We start from the raw sequence: 17,926 nt of genomic DNA, 5'->3' as shown, positions 1-17,926 counted from the left end.
AGTGAAAAGCGGATTGCGAGGAAAGTGTAGAAGGGAAGAGAAGAGCTCTTGTAAATAACCTCCTATGACTCCTGCTCTACACAACACCCTATGCTTGTGTTTATTGTAGAGAAAGTGCAAAATTGTGTTTTGAGAGTGGATTCCATGTTTTGCCCCTGGATGGAGGCACTTTCACCCAACCCTAGGCTTAATCTGCCCCCATCATCTCCCGTGGCCATTTAATCAATAGAAACCTACATAAAAACAGCCATAGTGGGTCAGACCAAAGGTCCATCTAGCCCCGAATCCTGTCTTCCAGCAGTGACCAATGCCAGGTGCCCCAGTGGGAATGAACAGAACAGGTAATCATCAAGTGATCCATCCCATGATGCCCATTCCCAGCCAGCTTCTGGCAAACATACCTAGTGGCTGGGAATGAGCAACAGGGAATGGATTACCTGCTCTGTTCATTCCATTTGGGACACCTGGCATTGGCCACTGTCGGAAAACAGGATACTGGGCTAGATAGACCTTTGGTCTGACCCAGTATGGCCGTTTCTTATGTAGGTTTCTATTGATTAAACTGGCCACAAGCGATAATGGGGGCAGATTAAGCCTAAGGTTGGGTGAAAGTGCCTCCATCCAGGGAAAAAACATGGGTTCCAGTCACAAAACGAGTAGTCGAGTATTGTACACGAGAAGAGAAGCAGCACACTGACATGCATCTATTATTTCAACTGAGTACAAAATAAAGGTATAAGCACTGTATCTTGCTCATTTTGCAAGTCCCTTTAAAAATCCCCACCACCTGCTTTCCTTATTTTCAAGAGCACATACTCAGATTAGCGCATTACCTTTTGCTGCTTCAGACCGCTTGGGCAAATCAAGTGTATCAAAGTTCCTGTCCAGATCTCCATTTTTCTTTCCTGTACATAAAATAGGACAATAAATGAGAAAGGGTTTCAGTGACTGGATAGAACAGTTACTGTACTGTGCATCTACAGTATGAAAGGTGGTAACAGGCCCAGAATATAAAAAACAAACTCTCCTTTATTTGTATATATTCAGCCTTCAATCCGCACATGTAGCCATTGCGTCTGTATGAGCAATTTAGGTACAAAACTGCACACCTCCTGGCTTGATTTACAAAGGTTTTGATTATCTGCAGTTCCCTTCAATTCAGTGAGTCTTGTGGGTAGCTCAACTCCTCTGAAATTCTGGCCCTTTAGCTTCATTGTCAAGTTATTTTCCTCACTCATAAATCCAGTGTATTGTGCCCTTATAAACAATGTAGACAAAAATTCTTGCCTCATGTCTTCCAGCTACATGAGGCTTTTTGTCTGTTTTTTAGTAGAAGATACATCTTGACCACTAGATTCACTGTGAACAGCTATACATTGGAACAAGGATGAGGTGCAGAGAGAAACGGAATGGGCCCCCTTTTAGTGCTATTTGCTTAAATAGTTCTGCAGGAAGGCCTGGATTTAATATATTGCAAACAGGGTGGCAAATAACCTTAAACTAACCTTCAATCAACACAATGTAATTTTGGCTGCTTATTAGAAACCAAGGGAGATGATTTTGTGCTTTAAATACTTGGCTAAGGGACGTGGACAGATTCATACCATTACCTTAACTTTAATTTAAAGGAAGTTTAATTTAGCAGAAGGTAGCACACTGGACGTTTTGACAAAACCCACGTAAAAATGGGCTTGCTGGTGCATGCATGAATTCAGGCTTTGAATTCACGGCTCTGAAAATAGAACATAAGAATGGCCATACTGGGTCAGACCAATGGTCCATGTAGCCCAGTATCCTGTCTTCCGACTGTGGCCAGTGACAAGTGCTTCAGAGGAAATAAACAGAAGAGGGAAATTATCAATTATCCCCCATCATCCAGTCCCAGCATCTGGCAATCAGAAGCTTAGGACATCCAGAATATGGCTAATAGCCATTGATGGATCTATCCTTCACGAAGTTACCAGATTCTTTTTGGAACCCAGCTACAGTTTTGGCCTTCACAACATCCCGTGGCAACGAGTTCCACAGGCTGATTGTACACTGTGTGAAGAAGTACTTCCTTTTGTTTATTTTAAACCTGCTGTCTATTAATTTCATTGAGTGATCCCTCGTTCTCGTTATTTTTCCCTTCACATAAAACATTTCCTTATTCACTTTCTCCACACCATTCATGATTTTATAGATCTCTATCACATTCCCCCATAGTCATCTCTTTCCAAGCTGAATAATCCCAGTCTTTTTAATCTCTCCTCATATGGAAGCTGTTTCATCCCCTAATCATCTTTGTTGCCCTTCTCTACTTTTTCCAATTCTAATCTTTTTTGAGAGGGGATGATCAGAACAGCACACAGTAGTCAAGGTGGGGATATGCCAAGGATTTATATACAGTAGAACCTCAGAGTTACGAACTGACTGGTCAACCACACACCTCATTTGGAACCAGAAGTATGCAAGCAGGCAACAGACAGACAGAGCAAGCAAATACAGTGCAGTACTGTGTAAAACAAACTGCTAAAAAATAAAATAAAGAGAAAGTTTAAAAAAAGATTTGACAAGATAAGGAAACAGTTTCTGTGCTTGTGTCATTTAAATTAAGATAGTTAAAAGCAGCATTTTTCTTCTGTATAGTGAAGTTTCAAAGCTGTATTAAGTCAATGTTCAGTTGTAAACTTTTGAAAGAACAAACCATAACATTTTGGTCAGTTACAAACCACCTCCATTCCTGAGGTGTTCGTAACTCAGAGGTTCCACTGTAAGGTATTATAATATTTGTCTTATTATCTATCCCTTTCATAATGGTTCCTAACATTGCTAGCTTTTTTGACTGCCACTGCACATTGAGCGGATGTTTTCAGAGAACTATCCACAATGACTCCAAGATCTCTTTCTTGAGTGGTAACAGCTAATTTAGACCCTATCATTCTGTATGTATAGTTGCAATTATGTTTTCCACTGTGCATTACTTTGCATTTATCAGCATTGAATTTCATCTGCCATTTTGTTGCCCAATCATCCAGTTTTGTTGGATCTCTTTATAACTCTTCACAGTTTACTTTGGGCTTAACTATCTTGAGTACTTCTGTATCATCTGCAGATTTTGCCACCTGTTTACCCCTTTTTCCAGACGATTTATGAATATGTTGAACAGCACCGGTCCCAGTATAGATCCCTGGCAGACAGCTATTTCCTCTCTCCATTCTGAAAACTGACCATCTATTCCTTTATCAGAGGGGTAGTCATGTTAGTCTGAATCTGTAAAAAGCAACAGAGAGTCCTGTGGCACCTTTAAGACTAACAGAAGTATTGGGAGCATAAGCTTTCATGGGTAAGAACCTCACTTCTTCAGATTCAAGTGAAGAAGTGAGGTTCTTACCCACGAAAGCTTACGCTCCCAATACTTCTGTTAGTCTTAAAGGTGCCACAGGACCCTCTGTTGCATCTATTCCTTTGTTTCCTGTCTTTTAACCAGTTACTGATCCATGAGAAGACCTTCCTTCTTATCCCATGACTGCTTACTTTGCTTAAGAGCCTTCAGTGAGGGACCTTGTCAAAGGCTTTCAGAAAGTCCAAGTACACTATATCTACTGGATCAGCCTTGTCCACGTTTGTTGACTCCTCATAAGAATTCTAATAAATTGGAGAGGCATAATTTTCCTTTACAAAAGCCGTGTTGACTCTTCCCCAACACATTGCATTCTTCTGTGTGTCTGATAATTCTGTTCTTTACTATAGTTTCAACCATTTTACCTGGTTCAGATGTTGGGGTTACTTCTGGCCTATAATAGCCAGGGTCACATCTGGAGCCTTTTTTTTAAAAAAATTGGCATCACATTAGCTATCCTCTAGTCATGTGGTACAGAAACTGATATACGCAATTGGTTACGAACCACTGTTAATAGTTCTGCAGTTTCATATTTGAGTTCCTTCAGAACTCTTGGCTGAATACCATCTGGTTCTGGTGACTTAGTACTGTTTAGTTTATCAATTTGTTCCAAAAATAGCAAGGTGAGGAAGGATGGTTTAATTTTCACCATTTTTCCCCTACTAAGAGGGAGGGAGGGAGGAAACAGTCTGCTCTGGGGCAACCACACCTTGATATTGTGTTGACTTCAGGGCTCCTTACTATCAGAAAAGCATTGACAGATTGGAGAGAGACTTTAAAGGAAGAGCAAAAGGCTGGAGGACTTATGAGGAAATATTACAATATTTACAGTTTAGCTCTGGTTAACAACTAAGCGTGGGGGCAATCACATAATTACTTTTCACAAGGCATAATAATCAAGACAGGAAAGGAATTATTTAGGATGGTACAAAGCAGTTTACCTAGGAGCAATGGGATGAAGTTTGGAACACCACAATTTAAGCAAGCTAGCAGTGCATTTACTGGACTGCAGAATCATCTCCCACATGAAGAGTTGGAAGCTGCATCACTTGAGACATTTAAAAATATACAGGACAAAGCACTTGAAAATATAATGTAGTGAGCAATCCGGCTGTGTTGTATGACTTGGTCATGAGATGTGCAAGACCTAGGAGTCTGAAATGCAAGAAGCATCACTAGCTTGTCAGTTTATTTTGGAGCCAAAAATATTAACAGCTCCCAAACCATTTAGGGCCTGTTTCACCTTCCACTGGAGTCAGTAGGAGCCCTTCAATTTACTTCAATGTAATTGGATCAGTCCCTTAAAAAATATTTACCAACATGACAATTGTCGACCAAATTCATCTCGACAGACTACGGTTTGCCCCTATACCACTGCATATGGCTACCCCTTTTGTTCTGTATCAGACACCGGAAACATGCATCTAAAGCTTTGTTGGTTTGAAAAGTATGTTTTCTTAGTTGTACCAGACCATAAAGTCCCATTTTCTTATCTGCCAAAAGTTCATACCACCACATTTTGTTCCACTCCTTTTGAAAAATATCTTTGCTAAAATGAGGGATGGGAATTAGTGATAGCCTTAAACCCTCACTCCAATTCTTGGGCCATGCAAAAACTCAGTCATATGTTGCTTGGGGAGCTAGCGACACACAGAGGAAGACAAAATGTCAGGCATTATGATAGGATGTTACTTTTTATGGTGACAGTTGAGCCTGGCTGTTCAGCTGAAAACCCTGTTCTGGTTGTCACTGTTCAGAGCTAAGAAAAATCCCACGACAAAGGGAAAGAGGGACAGTGAAGGGAGGGTGGTTTAAAATTAGTGTTGGGAAAAGAAAAGCTCTAAATGAAGACAGAGGAAATAGCCTCCATTTCATCTAAAGAATTTAGTTTGGGTAATAATTTTACTGCAGGCCATTAAGTTTGGTGTCCCTAGCACTGGCAAGTTTCAAACTCAAGGCAGTTTTACTCTGAAAATAAGCTTGTTAAAAGTGGCACCTTACTGAACAGATCTGTTCAAAGCCCTATCTATTTACTTTAAAATACAATTTGGTTTTGTTATTCCTGTTAGCCCTGCCAAGTTAGTGCGGTAAGAAAATGAGCTCGATTCCTCTCCTTCTTGTGCATCATCAATTGAATTGTTAATTAAATTCAAACAAGATACTCTTGTGCATAATCTCTGAAGACCCAGTTTACGCAGGTAACACAGAACCTATTTTAGGCTGCAGAGTGCAACTGCCTGTTTATTAAGCAGTATTTCACACAGCAAAAAGCATTCTACCTGTCCTCTGTAATCCTCATTGACTGCCATTCAATTTCTGGGCAAGGTATAGGTGCTGGCTTTCACCTACGAAGCCCTCAGTGGTTTGCCTCATGGCCACATGAGAAACAGCTTCTCTTCTCATGTGATAGGACAGCAGTTGTAATCAGCTGGCAGTTTAAAGGGAAAGCATTATTTTCTCAGTGAGGAGAGTCCTCAGTGAGTACTTTTCCCTGCTGGTCCACCAAGTACCAGGGTTGGGAAACTGCAGATCATGTTGCAAGGCATCTAAAGTTTCCAGGGTTTTTCCTGTGGGGAGGAGTGGATTAGGAAGGAGAAGTCTGTGATGTAGGGGAGGAACCAAGAGAAGTTTGCATGAGGATGGGAAGCTTCATACAATTATGACCTTTTTTGAACCATTGAGTTGTATTGGTTTAAATTGGTTTTGGCAGCACCCACATGAGAGGGCAGGCACTTGTAAAAATGGATTAAATTTACCAATTTTAAAATCCATTCATAATTTTATCATAATTACAAAATTGGATGACATGAATCTCTTCCCCAACTGATGTCACACACAACTTACAATGTAAGATCAGCCCTGTCCTACAAAAGTTCAGCCCTAAGCCCCTGATAAATTCAGCCAGACCATCACGGAGTACAGTGATGCTTAATGATTCTACTGGCAGATGACACCAAAAAGTTTTAAAGTGCAAAGTTTGTGCTTATAGATTTGTTTCCCTTCCGACCCCTGACACGCAGAAGATATTGTCAGATCTGAAGCCCAGCTCAGAACCTCACCAAAAGACAGGCAGCTTTCAATACAGCTGCTGAGAGGCCTGTTTTCTGGGGCCAGGCTATAGTAGCTGGCACAGTGTTTTGGTGTGGGAAAGCAGCCTGGCAGGAACGTTGCTTGTGTAATACATGATTTACAATCATATAAACCGTGAAATTAAAGCATCTTCCTTCACATAAGGACTTATCAAAAACATTACTCTGGCTCATGTACTGTCATCCTTACTGGGTCAAATGCTTTCTAAAAAGTGGGTGAGGACTTCAGGATGCGACCCTGTGTTATTTACAACTAATATTTCAGTGTTCTTCCCACAACAGTTCTATGCTTCCCTGAAAAAGCCCAAAAGGATAGCCCATGTCCCCCTTCCATTTTACACCACACTTCCCTCAAGGACAAAATCCCCAGCCAGCATCTTTCTGGGCGAGAAGAACTGAAAGGGAAAGAGCCCCATAAGGGCCAGTTAATAACATGCTGCTAATTCATCAGCTAGAAAAATGCCCAGTTAAGTGATATGAGGCATTTGCTCCTCCCAGGGGCTAAGTTCCAACTTAGCAACACTCCTGTTCCAGGGCCTGATTAGTGGGAAGCTAGAAAGCGGGTCTCCCTAATGACTCTGCAGACCACCACTGGCTTTTCACCCTAGCCCTCTTCAGTCCATTACGCCAGCAGCAACTATCACTCATCATCACCCGAAACCTATCCCATTCCAGCAGCCACCATCAAATCAATGGCAACAAACAGAACAGCACTTTTCATCTTCAAGCCACTGTATGAACTAATGAATCCTCAAAACTAACAGGTGAGGGAGGTAAGCATTAGCCTCATTCTGCAGAGGGGGAAACAGATGCTCAGGTAGGTTAAGTGATTTGCCTAGGATGACAAATGGAGTTAGTAAAGAGCTGGGATTAGAACAGGAATTTCTGGCACCCACTCACACATTCAGACCACTAGACTATGTCTCTCACTAGCCTTGGTGAGAAAAATTTGGCCATATGCATTTACCTGATCCCTTAGCACATGAATATAGGGCCAAATTCCCAAGTGCAATTCCATGCACTTAGTGGGCTTACACTTTGGATGAATATGGCCCTGTATTCTTTACTAAGTGTGGCCCCTTCCAAATAGGACCAACAAGACTGGAAATAGCCCCTTCATCAGATGGGCAGTTTGTGTGCACCTAAGATCTCCAAGAGACAGCAGCAGAAATGAGCATCAGGGAAACACAGAGCTAACCCCTGTATTGCAGGTATTGGGTCAGTGAGGCCACTGTGCCACCTCTAATCCTTGCATGTAAAAGGAGAAAGGAAGGAGATTATGGCAATGTTGGAAAGAGTGTACTGGAAGGACTCACCTTGATTGAACCACTCCTCTAATTACCAGAAAAGCAGTAAAGGAAAAACAAAAGTTTATAGGAAGAAAGAAGATACAAAGGAACAATCACAAAGAGGCAGAATTTCACAGCACAGAATCAAACCTGAAATTTACCGGGCTGCACTAACTCTCACTAATAAAAACACTTTCCCCTTCCCTCTTGTTCCTGCTGAAAGAGTGTTTTTTCCCCCTGAAGATTCTTTTTCTTTTTAGTTATTTCCAAAAATGCTGAAGGTAGTGGGGGAAAGGAGGCAGACTAGCTCTTTGCAGAGGTGTTTGAAATGCTATGATCAATGACCATGAAATAAAGTAACAAAACATCACAAGATTAAAAAAAAAAAAAAAGGACAAAAGAAATGATCTATTTTCAAGTGCTAGACTGAGAAGTGTAAGAAATTTTTAGTCTAAATTTTCATAGAAATTTACAAGTAAGAGAAGGGTTATTTTATTTATGTTTTTAAAAGCAGACTTACTAATAGATTTTTTAAATTTTTTTTAAAAATACTAAGCCTGCCTGTTCCTCTCAACCCTTCTGATCTGCACATCACCAGCTGGGAGCTCTGCATTGCTACTAGTCAATTCCATCCTAGAAAACAGCATGAATTTTTACAGCTGAGAGCTGCATGGGAAAAGGACTGAAACATGCTTGGGAAAAATAATTGGGATTTTCTGCTAAATATTGTGAGCCAAAATTGAGAGGCAATCAAGTATCTGCATCTCTCACTCAAGTCAACTGCAGTTTGTCCTCAATGTCCCTCACGATTTTGACCCCAATTTTCCCTAAAATACAATCCTAAAATTTTTGGCTGATCAATTCAGAAACCATATACAGACAGAGTACATATATAGCACTGGGTCCTATGGGAAGTGGACAGATATCTGACATACAAGAGCAGAGCAGTCATTTAGAAGTCCTCAGGCTCTTCACTCATCAAGATGAAAATCATTAGATCTCAGCAATCATGCTTTCTCTCTCTCTCTCTTCCTCTCCCCCCTCTCCCCCCCCCCCCACAGGGAATATATTTCACACATCAGATGTATTTTTCACATGCTTCCACCCCAATGGCATTGCTTTCAAGTGGCAGGATAATATGGACCCACAAATGGAAAGAGCAGATGGCTCAAGTGAGCATAAGTTAATTGTTTGTAAAGAAAATCATATTACCTTTTCTCATATACACTGTATAAGTCCTGGCCAAGCAAGTGATGTTTTCTGCCTCCTCAAAGAGTTTTTCCAATTGCTAAAGACCTATTTTTTTTATTTAAAATTATATTAGGTCAAGCTGAAGACAGACTGTGGTTACTGTGATACATACTACAATAACTACTGTAGTACACTGAACTAGGACAACTTGACACCAGATATTTAAGTTCAGTATATGTGTGTGTGTGTGTGGGGGGGGGAACTACATTTTTAAACCTAGGACTATAGGTTAGGGCCCTCAAATTTGTGCACTGAAATTAGAGCAATTCCATACCTGGCCAATTATCAGCATTAAAAAAAAAACCCAAACAGTATTTGGCTACCTATAGTAATCTGAGTAACACACAAACAAAGAACTGTGTGCCCAACTTGGAAACTTTAAGAAAGAATTGTCTGGAAGTTAAATTTCCTAAACTAATGAGGAACTATAGAAGTTGAGTGTCAGTATTTGAAAGGAAGATAAAAAGGAGGTTTACTGAGACTTTATTAATCCCCTCTTGAGATGCAACATATTTGTGACACTCGTGCCCAACAGGGAGAGAACAGATCTAAAGTGATTGACAATTAAAAGCTACTAGAATCACATTTGCAATTTAAATGAATGTAAGAGTGATGGTGTTGTGCTTTTTTAAAAAAATGTGATAGATTAAAAAATATGAAACAGGCAGAGACAGGACAACCATGCATGGAAATTAGCGTATACTTGGCTTGTTTCCAGATAAATCAGCAAATGCTGAGGAGCAAGATGGATGGAACTAATGTGAAACTTTCAGGGGATTTGATGCATGAGGCGACACTGGCACATGAGGAGACTCTGAACACATCAGCCTTCGCCAGCAGTGGACATGAAGGGGCTGGTCATAGGTCAGTGCACATAACCACTATTGTTAAATGGATGTTACATATACGTATCAATGAGAGAATAGTTCCTAAAATAGTTAGTAATAATGAACAGGGAAGATCAACATGTGCCCCAATCCTGCAAACATAGAATCACAGAGTTAGAAAACATGCAACTGTATAACTCTACTCATGTGAGTAGTCCCACTGGTGCCAATGAATTTACTTATGTTAGTAAATTACACAAGCTTGCTTGCAGGAGCAGGGGTATACACAGCAATGTGACTCCAAGAATCACTCTTATTTATGAGACCACTATGACACAAACCTTTAGCTTTCTTCCCTCCAAAGCAGCCAGCGTCATCTTTCTTCTTTTTCTGAGAGCCTCCTGTGCTGGTAGGCTGATTTGCATCCAGCTCTTGGTACTTGTCAGCTCCTGGGACCTCTTTGTGGACGTGATATGAAAGGTTTCGCATAATGCACACACAGTTCTCCACAGACTGTTAGAAGAGATTTAAATTGGGGGGAAAAAAACGAACACACCCTCATATTTGCAAACTTTTACATGGGGGGAAGAAAATAAAAATTCTTCCTCAGGGAAGAATGAAGTTTTCAAAGTGGATTTGATCAAATAAGCCTTAATTTAAGGTTCTATTAAACCAATGTTTTAAATTTAATTCCCTTCATAAATAGCACCTATGCAAGACGCAGGTTCTCTGATCAAAGACACCACCAGATCTTGTTTAAAGAATATAGATTTACTAGAAGTTCAAATTGACTATAAAAGATGTACTGGGCAGTTACTATATCATCAAACATTTTCCTTTTCCGATACACCCTTCCCCCTACATCAAGAGACCCATTTAACTGAACTTCCTCTGGCCCAAACTTCAGGCTTGCATTGAAATCAATAGGAGTACAAGCAGACCTTGTAGTAATAGTTAATCTTTAACAGTTCTCTGTAGGTTGCAAAGGAAAACATCAGGTGGTTGCAAAATCAACTTACAAAATGGTCTGTGATTAAGTGACAAAGCTTTCGAGTGCAGTTTGCTTCTGCAGGTCTCATACAGACAGACTCATTAGTTTGAAAAAAATATAAAGCTAAGACATTTTATATAGCCAACAAAGCATTAAGAATAATAAAGTTTTACCACATTCCCTGATTTCTCAAGTACATGAAGTTTTTTGGCCTTCTGCCTCATAAGTTATTTACGTGTCATGGGATGTGGTAAAACCATATAGGCCAAGTTGAACCCTTAGAGAGCAATCAACACTTGCTGACTTCAGTGGGAGCAACATGAGAACAGAATTTGGCCTCGGAACAATATGTACAATATTGTCTCAACAAGACTAAGTTCTCTTGGGCAGGGACTGTCTCCTTAGCTATATTTTATACAGAGCCCATCATAATGGGGCCCCAATTCTGACTTAGGGCATGAACATAAAATAACTGCAGAATAATTATAATGATAAAATGCCATTGCATTTACTGTAACATCTTTCCACTTGCTTCCCCCCCCCCCCCAATATTCCTTACTCATATCAGATAAGCTAACAATGGTATCATTCTGATGCCCAATTTATGAAACTAGATTATCCTTCCAGAATATGTCCTTAGACAAATGCAGGCCTATTTTGCACAAGCAAACAAAACTCAGCTTCTAGTGAAGTCAGAGCTCGACCCCTTAACTAATGCAAACACTTATCCAAATTGTAGTACATGAGATCACCTTGTTATCTGTATCCTTCTTGCCGACTGCAGACTGTAGAGCATGAAGGAGAGCGTCCACTAAGCCATCACACTCTCTTAGTCTTCTCCGAGCTTCTGCGCCATCTGAACTTACATTCCTGACAAAGAACAAATGCCAAAGAAACATTTAGCACCGTAACCTTTACAATAAAGGTCAAATCTACCCTGCTTTGTTCTACATTTTTGAAGAACCCAACACATGTGGATCAACCCTGGGAGTTTTCTGGTAATGAAAAGGGGATCTGCTGGAGAAAGTCTTACAAACCATTTCTTTGCCTAGAGTCTGAAAAGCATGGACCACAAACCTGCAAATTATTAACTCTGAATGAAAACTGGATTAGATGGTTATAGGAAGTTTGATCAGCTCATTCTTCTGGGCTTCCATTGCAGCTCAAACCTCATGGGTCACAGCTACATTGACAATACTTATCCCAGTTATTACACAGAACAAGCCCAACCCTGTAATCCCTTCTCAACTAAATTCATCTGAAGTAAGAGCACTACCTTTCAGGGCCTACAAGCCGGAAGTGTGCGTGGGTGAATGCTTCTACTTCTCTAGAGCAACAAGGTGGGTGAGGTAAAGTTTTTTTACGGGACCAAGTTCTGTTGGTGAAATAGACAAGCATTTGACTTACACAGAGCTCTTCCTCAGGTCTGGGAAAGGTACCTAAACACAAGGTCGACCAGAGATTTTAGCATAAGTAGTTAGCACATATTCTAAGGGACCATTCAAGGTGAATTGGCCCATTAAAACCCCTTAGTCATAGAACAAAACGGGGTGTTAGTGGGTTACAGATTGTTGTAATAAGCCATAAATCCAGTGTCTTTATTAAGACCATGATTTTTAGTGTCCAGCAATAATGTGAATTTAAGCTCCCAGGCTCATCATTTGAAAGTGTTGTGCAGATTTCCTTGGAGGATAAGGACTGATAGGTCAGATATAGAGTGATCACTTTTTTCCACAAAGTGTTCACTCACAGGTAATAGGGTGTTTTTGTCTCATCATTTTCCTGTGAGAGTTCATTCAAGAGTGCAGCATTTAGTGGCTAAGGTACAGCACATGTTGTGATAGGCATATGTAGGACCCATGAATCTTGAAAGGTGTATTGTGCGGGGTGTTGATCATTGTAGCAGTGGAGATATGTTTGCTGGTTTTGCATCTCTTGGTCTGGTACCACTTAGACTTGGTGTGTCCTGGTCTGTGGGGAACATGCTTCTGGTAATGAGCTTGGAGACGCTGGGGGGGGGGGGGGTTGTTTGTCTACTTCTATATGTAGTTCTTTATGTTGGCTCAAATTTTACTCCATTCCTGTGGAATTATGCAGCAGAACGTCTCATACAGCAGGGTATCCAACTGGTCTTTGTGTCAAGTTTTTAGGCAGGGCGAACGTCGCACAACCTCGCTCATATCTCACTCTTCACTATCAGTCACTAATTTGCACCAGTCACAAGATGGCGAAACAGCTTTGTGGCCTACATCAATGATTTTCCTTCAAAGCTGTCTCTTCCACTGACAAATCTCCAGCAAATTAATATCTTCCAAATCCACCACAGCCTGAAAGTGTTAAGAACATAACTGGTACTGTTCTGCTGCCTCGGGCCTGCCCCCACCTCCACAAACCATTTTTAAGGTTTAGGTTTAAGAATAGATGCAAAGCACTTGCCATTGTTAAGATGGCCAGCAAACCTGGACTCTTCAGAGGGGAAAGTTGCGTTATGGAAGGGAGCAGATGCCTCTGAGAAAAAAGTTGCAACTTTTGCCTAGCTGTGATGCAAAGTCAAGGGTAAGTAATGTTTCTGTCATGAGCAAAAGAAAAAAAAGCAAAACGACATACTGTTTGTTTCCTTTATAGGCCCATCTGCCAGAACCTGAGAAGCAGAAAGAGGACAAGGGAGGACCTTCTGATGGAGATGCATAGGGACTTTGGCAAAAGATCAGACCTCCTCTCTGAGCTACAGAGGAAGGCGCTAGAGCAGGAATGGCAATTCCAGACAGCAGCTGAGAGGATGCTAGAGAGGGAAGAGGTGGTGGCTGAACACATTGCTCAGGAGAGAGCAGGACCACCAGTAGCAAAGTGAGGAACACCAGCAGCAAATGGACATGTTCAAACACATGCTGGGTATTATGGCCAGCAGGTGCGTGAACAGCCAGGTCCTGGCCCCAGTCCAGGTTCAGGCCCAGCCTCAGTCTGCTGCCATCACCTCCCTGACATGTTCCCATGAGCTGCAACCATGCTACCAGATCATTCACTCAGTGCTTGTGATCATAGTCCAGAACCATAGGCCTGCACAGGGACATTGCACAGATGTGGTTGCCCCATCTCAAACACAAAAAACTGGAATTGGAAAAGGTTCAGAAAAGGTCAACAAAAATGCTGAGGGATATGGAACAGCTTCCATATGAGGAGAGGTTAATAAGACTGGAACTTTTCAGCTTGGAAAAGAGAGAACTAAGGGGGGAATATGATAGAGTTCTATGAAATCATGACTGGTGTGGAGAAAGTAAATAAGGAAGTGTTATTTACTCCTTCCCAGAACACAAGAACTAGGGGTCACCAAATGAAATTAATAGGCAGCAGGCTTAAAACAAACAAAAGGAAGTATTTCTTCACACAACACAACACACAGTCAACCTGAGGAACTCCTTGCCAGAGGATGTTGTAAAGGCATGGACTATAACAGGGTGCAAAAAAGAAGTAGGTAAGTTCATGGAGGTTAGGTCCATCAATGGCTATTAGCCAGATTGGGCAGGGATGGTGTCCCTAGCCCGTTTGCCAGAAGCTGGGAATGGGTGACAGGGCATGGATCACTCGATGGTTACCTGTTCTGTTCATTCCTTCCGGGGCATCTGGCATTGCCCACTGTCAGAAGACAGGATACTGGGCTAGCTGGACCTTTGGTCTGACCCACTATGGCCGTTCTTATGTTCTGAACATCTGCATTATGCGTGTCCACTCCCCCATCATGTCTGCAAGCAGCTTGCATGCTTGCCTCAGGAAAGCATGTCACCACCTTCTCAGGGTGACAAGCCACTGCTGAACGGCTGCTTCACTGCATCTCGTACCCAATATGGTGCTTGTGTGTCCAAAACGACTGTTGTAGGAAGATCAGCATTTTGCAAAGCTCACTGTTTAGAATCAGATTCATGGCTTCCCGCTGGAGTGCAGACAAACACCACCAATGGAAACGGTGCGCTGTAATAAATTGCTGGGCAAACACTATATCTGTTTGCCCACCGCTGACAAACATTCTCCTGAACTACACTACAGGTTGGAAGGAGCAGCTTGGAATAGTGCAAAGAACCAAGGGATATGCCCCCAGAAAGCAAGTGTCTCCAATCGAGTCAATATTGTGACAAGTGTACAGGCAGTGTACAGCATAGCTCAAGTCACCTTTTGCAGTGTGGCCACTCTTATTTGAGCCTGGCTAGCTGAAATGCAGCTCCTCAAATATACTAGCTTGAACTAACAATGCAGTGAAGACAATTCCTTGGACTGTAAGCTCCTTGAGACAGGGACTCTCTCTTTTCTGGATCTCATACACTGAAAGAATTAACTGCTGGTGCCTGCCAATTTCATATTACAATTAAATTTTCCAAACATTGAAAGAGAATTTAGCTTCCCTACTTCCACTGAAATTAAAGGGAATGAAATGTCAAAATGCTTCTGCACCACGCGTGAGTACATTCTTTAGAAACCTATCTCCATGTGATTGTCACCAAAGATGGACATTTACTAATATCAATAGAAACATAGCCAATGTGTCAGCTTCAGGGTCTTTGAATTTCACAATCCCATATTAAAAATGTTCTCTCTCTCTCAAAAGTCCAAGTTATGGAATCGCTGCCCTTTTCCATTTGGACTACGCAGCCAATTTTTCTTCAAGTATATGTACTGCCAATATTGTTCAATATAATTAACAAATTAATCATTTTCCACATCTTTATGGGCACGTTGAGATGTTAATTAGACAAGTAGAAGGAAACATTTGCTCAGAGACCTTTCAAAATATGAATACACATTTAATTGTAAGTTGCATGTTATAGCATATTAACTCTCTATAATTAGAATGCAAGTAAAATGTAGTGATAAATAAATCCTATTCTTAAACCATAACATACATCTCATACTCATACTGCTGATAAGGAGTGGGAGAAGTGAATACCAAGGATGAGTTTCCATTGGATGCATGGATAATAAAATTCTGTATGATATTTTTTCTCCTCTTGTATCAATCCAATAGCATAAAGAGTCCAACTGTGAATTCTAACTTTGTGAAATTGAAATTAGGATTCAAGTTCTCTACAGTACCTTACAGCAGTTATAAGAAAGAGGATGATAGATGCTCCGCCTTCAAGTACATTAAAATGGAATACTATTTGTTAAGCTGAAGGGTGGCAGATATACAATGAGAATGGAGCACCTGGAGTTGCATGTCCTATTTCCTATTCCCCTATTATATATTTTAATTCTTTTTATTTCTAAACTTAAGGAAAAGAGACAATGTAATGAAGAAATGATCAGATTACTCCACACTGAATTTTTTCCCTCCCCCATCTTCTCATCACCCATTCAGAAGAGAATTTTAAATGGCTCATTTATGATACTATACTTATAATAATGTTCAGTTCATGTATTTTGTGGATTTAGCTCTCAGCAATATTAGGGATTTTGTATTTCCCTTTTCTTTTTATTTATACATTTTAGGATTAACATGAATGTAGACATGCATAGACATATATTTTGCAAATACATCAATAAAGAAAAATTCAACTTGTCAATATTAGAAGTCCTTTGTGTATCTTGGATTAATTAATTAAAGTAATGAAATTTAAGCCACAATTGCATTAAAAGTGATATATGAGGATTTACAACAGTACATTCGCATATAACGAACTAAAATAAAAAGAAAGGGAAGGTGGGTAAGATAAATGTCTTTTACTGGACCAACTTCTGTTGGTGAAAGAGAAACTTCTGAGCTATACAGAGCATTTCTTCAGAGTGAAACTGTAATGTTTGTCTCTCATCCCAACAGAAGTTGGTCCAATAAAAGATATTACCTGACCCCGCCTTGTCTCTCTAATATCCTGGGATAAACAGAAAATAAAAAGTATCAGAGCGGTAGCCGTGTTAGTCTTAATCTGTAAAAAGCAACAGAGGGTCCTGTGGCACCTTTAAGACTAACAGAAGTACTGGAGCATAAGCTTTCGTGGGTGAATGCCCACTTCATCAGACGCAAGTAATGGAAATTTCCAGAGGCAGGTATAAATCAGTATGGAGATAACAAGGTTAGTTCAATCAGGGAGGGTGAGGTGCTCTGCTAGCAGTTGGGGTGTGAACACCAAGAGAGGAGAAACTGCTTCTGTAGTTAGATAGCCATTCACAGTCTTTGTTTAACCCTGATCTGATGGTGTCAAATTTGCAAATGAACTGGAGCTCAGCAGTTTCTCTTTGGAATCTGGTCCTGAAGTTTTTTTGCTGTAAGATGGCTACCTTTACATCTGCTATTGTGTGGTCAGGGAGGCTGAAGTGTTCTCCTACAGGTTTTTGTATATTGCCATTCCTGATATCTGACTTGCGTCCATTTATCCTCTTGCGTAGTGACTGTCCAGTTTGGCCAATGTACATAGCAGAGGGGCATTGCTGGCACATGATAGCATATATAAAACATTGGTGGACGTGCTCCAACCCCTCAGACAGAGACCAACACCTACAAGATCTTCACCAAGCATTCTCAAAACTACGATACCCACACAAGGAAATAAAGAAACAAAATCAACAGAGCCAGACGTGTACCCAGAAGCCTCCGGCTACAAGACAGGCCCAAAAAAGAAACCAACCGAACGCCACTGGCCATCACCTACAGTCCTCAGCTTAAACCTCTCCAATGCCTCATCAGTGATCTACAATCCATCCTGGACAATGATCCCTCACTTTCACAGACCTTGGGAGGCACGTCAGTCCTCGCCCACAGACAACCCGCCAACCTTAAGCATATTCTCACCAGCAACCACGTACCACACCATAACAACTCTAACTCAGGAACCAACCCATGCAACAAAGCTCGATGCCAACTCTGCCCACATATCTACACCAGCAACACCATCACAGGACCTAACCAGGTCAGCTACATCATCACCGGCTCATTCACCTCCCTGGCCACACAATAGCAGATGTAAAGGTAGCCATCTTACAGCAAAAAAACTTCAGGACCAGATTCCAAAGAGAAACTGCTGAGCTCCAGTTCATTTGCAAATTTGACACCATCATATCAGGATTAAACAAAGACTGTGAATGGCTATCCAACTACAGAAGCAGTTTCTCCT

General features: G+C 41.0%; 1 protein-coding gene across 7 annotated transcripts in view; it reads right to left on the bottom strand.

Moving 5' to 3' along the window:
* Window positions 1-17,926, bottom strand: part of ARVCF (ARVCF delta catenin family member) — a 428,382-nt gene that overhangs the window by 52,853 nt on the left and 357,603 nt on the right. For 6 of the 7 annotated variants that reach the window (XM_034791689.1, XM_034791684.1, XM_034791683.1 and 3 more), the window contains 4 exons: window positions 11,582-11,699; window positions 10,180-10,351; window positions 7,788-7,805; window positions 834-905 (listed from right to left, as the gene is read on the bottom strand). In XM_034791689.1, coding sequence (XP_034647580.1) covers window positions 834-905; window positions 7,788-7,805; window positions 10,180-10,351; window positions 11,582-11,699 — 380 coding nt within the window. The remainder of the gene's footprint in view (window positions 1-833; window positions 906-7,787; window positions 7,806-10,179; window positions 10,352-11,581; window positions 11,700-17,926) is intronic. The other variant, XM_034791685.1, reaches the window with a different exon arrangement.

The sequence above is a fragment of the Trachemys scripta genome, chromosome 15, assembly GCF_013100865.1.
Source record: "Trachemys scripta elegans isolate TJP31775 chromosome 15, CAS_Tse_1.0, whole genome shotgun sequence".
Taxonomy (NCBI): Eukaryota; Metazoa; Chordata; order Testudines; family Emydidae; genus Trachemys; species Trachemys scripta.
The sequence above is the reverse complement of the archived record's forward strand: the minus strand, read 5'-3'. Positions and strand labels throughout refer to the sequence as shown.